At 49.5% G+C, this 5947-nt stretch overlaps 1 protein-coding gene across 6 annotated transcripts; it reads right to left on the bottom strand.

The window, feature by feature from the left end:
* Nucleotides 1-1712: 1712 nt before the first annotated feature.
* MOSPD3 (motile sperm domain containing 3) lies at nucleotides 1713-4391 on the bottom strand. Of its 6 annotated transcripts, none has more exons than XM_011371638.2 (6): nucleotides 4304-4391; nucleotides 3557-3824; nucleotides 3259-3334; nucleotides 2813-3042; nucleotides 2056-2220; nucleotides 1713-1943 (listed from the first exon to the last, which is right to left on the bottom strand). In XM_011371638.2, exons 2-6 carry the CDS (start codon nucleotides 3759-3761, stop codon nucleotides 1912-1914), a joined length of 708 nt encoding a protein of 235 aa, XP_011369940.1. In that variant the 5' UTR covers nucleotides 3762-3824; nucleotides 4304-4391; the 3' UTR covers nucleotides 1713-1911. The 6 variants fall into 6 exon arrangements, with proteins under 6 accessions (XP_011369940.1, XP_011369942.1, XP_011369939.1 ...); XM_011371640.2 differs by having other exon boundaries at nucleotides 4320-4383; XM_011371637.2 differs by having other exon boundaries at nucleotides 4233-4320.
* Nucleotides 4392-5947: the final 1556 nt, after the last annotated feature.

Here is a 5947-nt window from a genome sequence, read left to right on the forward strand (position 1 = left end):
GAGTTAAAATGAGGCCATTAAAGTGGGCCCTAATCCAATCTGACAGGTGTCTTTATAAGAAGAGGAAACTGGACACATAGACACCAGGGATGCTCACACACAGAGGAAACACTGTGGGAGGACACAGCAAGAAGGTGATTGTCTGCAAACCAAGGGAAGAAGCTTCAGGAGAAACCAAATCTGTCAAACGCTTAATCTGGAACATCTAGCTTCCAGAACTGTGAAGAAATAAATTTCTGTTGTTTAAGCCACCCAGTCTATGGCAGCCCTAGCGAACTAACACAGGGAAGTTATCCTGGGTTGGAGGAGGGAGGACAATGTAATCACTATGGTCCTTATAAAAGGAAGCAGAAAGAACAGAGATAGAGAAAGATGTGACAACAGAAACAGAGGGTCAGAGTCAGAGAGAGATTTGTCAATGCTAAATCCTGGCTTTTACTTTCTTTTTCTTTTTTTTTAAACAACATTCGTTTGTTATTTCCACTCTTAGCTTGAAAAATGGAGGAAGGGGCCACAAGCCAAGAAATGCAGATGGCCTCTAGAAGCTAGAAAAGGCAAAGAAACATCCTCCCCTGGTGCCTCCAGAAGGAATGAAGCCCTGCTGACACCTTGATTTTATCCCCACAAGACTCATTTTAGATCTCTCACCCCCCAGAACTTTAGAATTAATTTATGTTGTTTTAAACTATGAAGTTTGTGATAAATTGTTAGAGCAGCCACAGGGAACTAATATGTACTCATTGCTGCAACTGCTGCAATCTCAGTATTGTTTGCTAAAAAAATTTACTTTAAAAGTCTGTCCTAAGCCCCTCCCATGCCTATAGCTGTGTCCCAGAAAGTCTTCTTGATCTCACTGGCAACACGACTTTTTCACAGTAAATACCAGCATGATCATTAGTGTGTGATACCTCAAATGCATTTTGGGGACCTGGGCACAGACAGTGCAATATGAATGGTTATCACTCATACACATGTAATTTGGTGAGGAGTTCTCTGGGCCATAGTGAGAGCCCTCCCCATACTCCCTGATGCAGGCTGCAGAACCATTCTCTGCATACATCGAGATCACATCCCACTGGAGCCAGCTCTGGGGTGGAAGGGACAAGACTTTCTGCACTGGGGCAGCTCCCAAGGCCCCTAAGTAAAGCTGGAACAACTGATAACCTTCCAGCAGCATAACAGACTGAGTCTGTTTTAACATTATCTTCCTGATTTTTGTCTCTAATCAAAACACACACACACACATGAAGATTATTCAGCCATAAAAAAAAATGAAATCTTGCCATTTGTGACAATATGGATGGACACAGAAGGCATTATGCTAAGTGAAATAAGTCAAAGACAAATAATGTATTTCACTTATATGTGAAATCTAAAAAGCAAAACAAACGAATAAAAAAACCAAACAGAAACAGACCCAGAAGATACAGAGAACAGTTGCCAAAGGAGTGGTGGAGGGATGAGTAAGAAAAAAAAGAATCAACTTTCCCAATTCCCTCATTTAGGAGGTAGAAACTGAAGCGCAAATTAAAGGACTTGCTCAAGACCACAGTTGTTGTTGTTGTTTTTTTTTCATGCAGCCCTGGGACTAGAATCCAGCTCTTCTAAATCCTCACTGAACTCTTCACTGGCCCAGGCACCTGGATCCCCTGGAAATGAGAATAGGAAGAACTGGAGGGAAAAAAGTAGGAAGAAAGGGGCATGTTCCTATATTTCTGTTTAATTTTACAAATTTATTTTATTCAACTTGGAAAATGAATACAAATCCCTGGGTATTTTTTGCCGGGGGTACAAGGGGAGTGGGCAGGAAGAAGGGAGGGAGTGGGAGCCGAGGCAAGGTATGAGCATCACAGTGGCTGTCTCACTTCCACATCCCTGCCCCAGGAGAGGGGTGGAGGTTGAGCAGGGAGGTCAGGTCCGGAGGAAGACCATGGTGAGAAGGCCTGGAGAAGGGGAAAAGAAAGAGCAAGATCATATGAGCAGCGCTGGGGCTCTGGAAGCCTCTTCCCTACCCCGTCTCTGGGGCCTGGATCCCCTCACCACTACTGTGCTCACCCAAGACGTAGGCTGCCACCAACTTTTGACCAAGGGAGACGTGCAGGATTTGGGGCAGCTGGCTGCCGAGTTCCTCCTGGAGCGGGAGCAGCAGGAAGGCCACCGAGACTATGCCCGTCAACAAGAAGAGGAGGAAGGAGCTGGTGGCCAGCTGTGAGTGGGATTCTGGGAAACAAGGCTCATCAGAGGCTCCAGCCTCCATTCCTACCCAACCCAAGGTCCTTCAGGGCCGAGGCTGAAGATGGAAGGTGTATCCACTTTTTATTGCCCTCCACAGGCAGATAGCAAGTGCCCCCTCCTCCCTGGAGCCTCTGTCCCCATAGCTGCAAGAAACTCTCCCTTCTCTGGTTTCTCAGCATTCCTTTTCTCTTTTCACTCTGCCTGATTACTGGCTTCTGTGTACCTGTCTGTCAGGCAGGGACCTCCACCTCCCAGGCCTAGCACACAACTTGGTATAGCAAGCATTAATTGCTCAGTACAGGTTTCTTATTGAACTGAACTGAGCTGGCACATGATAGGAAGTACAGAAGTTAGAGCTAAGGAAGAACTTTTCCACCTAAGTAGAAGCCAGGAACCAGGGAAATTGCAAAATCTGCTTTTCCCTAGCTTGATAAAAAAATCTCAACTCCTAGGAACGCTTCTACCAAACAGCAAAAGACTGAACCAGAAGACCCCTTCAACTCCAACTAAGTTCATCTCTAGGGTAATTCCAGGTCCTCCATCTATGGAACTCAAGAATTCCCATCCTCCAACTCACTTTCCGGGAGGTGTCTGGCCGTGGGTGGTGCTGTCCAGGAAGAGGGCCCTGGGTGGGGTGTTGGGTCGGACAGTCCCTGAAGTTCAAGGGGGTATGCTGGGGCCCTCAGAACCGAAGTGATGTCTTTGCGCCCCACCACTCGGCCCTCAGCTCCCTCCTCAGACAGCTCAATGCGGAAGCGGTCCTGGACATCATAATGGCTGGGAATGGGAGCCACGTGGCGAATCACACTGGTCCCAAGATAGAAAAGAGGCCCATTGAGAGGAAGTGAGAGGCAGTGATCCAAGTGAATCCTGGCCCCACCCTCCTAGGAAACTTTCCCATAGGGTCGCAGCCAGAGAGTAGGGAAAACAGGTTGAAGAGGTCCAGGTCTGAGACCTAAGACCACAGAACAGTTATTCAGAGAAAGGTGGCAGTGACCCATCCTCCTCGCCCTTCTAACTTACATGTCAATGCAGGACTGAGGCTTCACATATCCTTCTGAGTCAAATACTGTGTATTTGGCAGGTGCTGTGCACAGAACTGGGAGATAAAGGTACAAAAAGCCCTACTATTGTCTCAGAGACCCTACAGAAGGCTTTCCCATGAAGGGACACTAGAGTGCCCCTTGCCTTCTACCCCCAGGGCTGGACATAACTCTTTCAGTCTGCCAAGGCTGGACACCTGACTCCTTCAGCCCATACAGGCCCCCAATGCCCTGCCGCCAGCCCCTAGATCTCAAGCATGAGGCGCCCATCCCTTCACCTCGGAAGCGAAGCGCAGCTCCCGTGGGGTTATAGAGGGTCAGCAGCTGCCTGGGTCCGCTCCGTTGGTCCGCCCTGAATACTAGATCCGGGGGAAAGACGAGGACCGGGACGACAGGTCCCGAGGAAGGAGAGGCGACCCGGGACCCCCGCCCAGGAGCCCCCGGACCCACCAGCTCCTGGTCCTGGGGCGCCCCGCGGCGCATGCAAGCTCTGGACGGTGGGACATCCGAGGGCAGAGCTCGGGGGACAGGGCCTGGGGTTTAGAGCTGGGGAGAGAGAGGAACGAAAGAGAACGGATGAGACCGTGGGGCAGGGCCTAGACTAATAGCGCTGCTGCCACCGCCGCCTCGGAACCTCACTTGATGAAGCTCCCGCAGGCCAGGCCCAGGCCCCAAAACCCTTCCCTTCTCCAGCTCTGCCGGGTTCCTTCAGGTCCTGCCCTCACCCCACCTCGATGGTCACGCCCACCCCGTAAACCCAGCCCCTTGCGGCTCCCAACCCCCGCCTCGTCTCTAGGCCCAGCTCACGTTCTCCATAAGCCCTGTCCCACCCAGCCTCCCCTACTTCCGGGCGTCCCCTGGGACTCCGCCCCCTCTCTCCTGCTGGACTCCGCCTGCCGCAGCGGTCTCCTAGGGAGCTGCCTTTTCCCTCTTCTGCTCTCTAGAGACCTGTACCTATGCTTCCAACCCCTCCCTGAGCTCGGGCCCGCGCTCCTCCGATCGCCCGCTCGCGCTACGATGCTCACTTTCTGGTCACAGCACCTGCCAATCAATTTATGACCGGACCTGGCCTGCCATCTGCCGGAGAGACCGTTTCTGCACTTCCGCCGTTTGACCTCTGTCATTGGCCAGGGCGGCTCCATTTCCGCCGTAAGTATACGTCGATTGGTGCGCTTCAAGACGTGATTGGCTTATACTAGTGACATAAAACTTTACGGGTGTCTGGCTAGATCTCTAGTCCTGGAGTTACCCTGGGAGACACGGGCAAGGCTGGGCGCGGGCTTTGCTCCTTCTTTCCCTCTCTGAGACTGCCCATATTGCTAAAATCCCATCCCACAAAGAAGTCCTCTTTCTCAGCTTTGGTCCCAGGCTCTCCTAGAAGCCTCTGCAGTAACCAAAGCCGTTTTCTACAGTACAGTTGGAGATTGCTCCCAGCTGGACTTGGGTCTCAGCCCAGGGCTCCTATCCTGATTCTCTCTCTTTTCTGCACGGGACTCGGAAATCCTTCACGTTTGCACAGGGAATTAAGATTTACCAACCCTGCTACTTAGGCCATCATGCCGAATCTTCAAATCTTACAGATTGAGGAAACCTCAGCAAGGTGAACAATCTCGCCCCAGGCCACACAATTGGTTAGCAGTGGGGCAAAAACAGAGTATCTTATCAGAAAGTCTGCCCTGAGCATCCTGTACAATCCCCTTTTGTCTGCCATCTTAATCATGCTTTTGTATTCTTCATAGCACTTGAAGAGCTACTTGATGTTATATGTTCTCTGCTCCAATAGAATGTACTCTCCTTTCTGCAAGAGCAGGAACTTTGTTATATCTTTGGTGCCTAAAACAATTCCTGCCTTTTGGAATGAACAAATGACAGTAAGTAGGATGAACTTTGAGCTGAGATCTGATCGAAGTTAGGAGGCAAGCCATGAGCTATCTATAGAAGAGAATTCCAGGTGTAAGGAATAGCACAGGCAAAGCCAGTGTGACTGGAACAGTGGTCGTAATGGAGACAGTAGTCAGAGATAAGATGAGGTGGTAGGAAGGATGCAGATCACCTAGAGCAGGAGTCCCCAGCTCTCAGGCCGTGGACTGGCACTGGCCCTGGGGCCTGTTAGGAATGAAGCTGCACAGCAGGAGGTGAGCAGGGGGCCAGTGAGAGAAACTTCATCTGTATTTGCAGCTGCTCACCAGCGCTAGCATCACTGCCTCAGCTACACCTCAGATCATTAGGCGTTAGATTCTCATAGGAGCACCGGTCCCTGGTGCCAGAAAGGTTGGGGATCACTGACCTAGAGTCTTCAAGCCCACAACAGGACTTTGGATTTTATTGAGACCAATGGAAAACAATGGGAGAGTTTTAAATTTTTCTTTTTAACAGTTTTGAGATATCTTTGACATAAAAAATTGTATATATTTAAGGTCTACAACTTGATGTTTTGATATTGTATACATCGTGAAAAATCAGCACAGTCAAGTTCATTAACATATCCATCACCTCTAAATAGTTGCCATTGTGTGTGTGTATGTGTTGAGAATACAGGAGAGTTTTGAGCAAAGTGGTGACAAAATCTGACTTGCACTCTTAAAATATTCTTCTGTATAGTAAATGTCTGTTGAGTTTAATGAATGAATGAAAAGAAATCCCCAAGATGGACACCAAAACCATAGAAA

Source organism: Pteropus vampyrus, unplaced genomic scaffold (assembly GCF_000151845.1).
Source record: "Pteropus vampyrus isolate Shadow unplaced genomic scaffold, Pvam_2.0 Scaffold193, whole genome shotgun sequence".
In the NCBI taxonomy this organism is placed as follows: domain Eukaryota; kingdom Metazoa; phylum Chordata; class Mammalia; order Chiroptera; family Pteropodidae; genus Pteropus; species Pteropus vampyrus.

Excerpts from the sequence above, each read along its gene's own strand:
- MOSPD3 (XM_011371638.2), bottom strand. The coding sequence starts at position 3,761 with ATGCGCCGCGGGGCGCCCCAGGACCAGGAGCTGGTGGGTCCGGGGGCT. Across the intron at positions 2,221-2,812 it reads GGCCAGACACCTCCCGGAAA|AATCCCACTCACAGCTGGCC; the intron begins GTGAGTTGGAGG and ends CTTGTTTCCCAG. Across the intron at positions 1,944-2,055 it reads GGTGGCAGCCTACGTCTTGG|GCCTTCTCACCATGGTCTTC; the intron begins GTGAGCACAGTA and ends CCCCTTCTCCAG.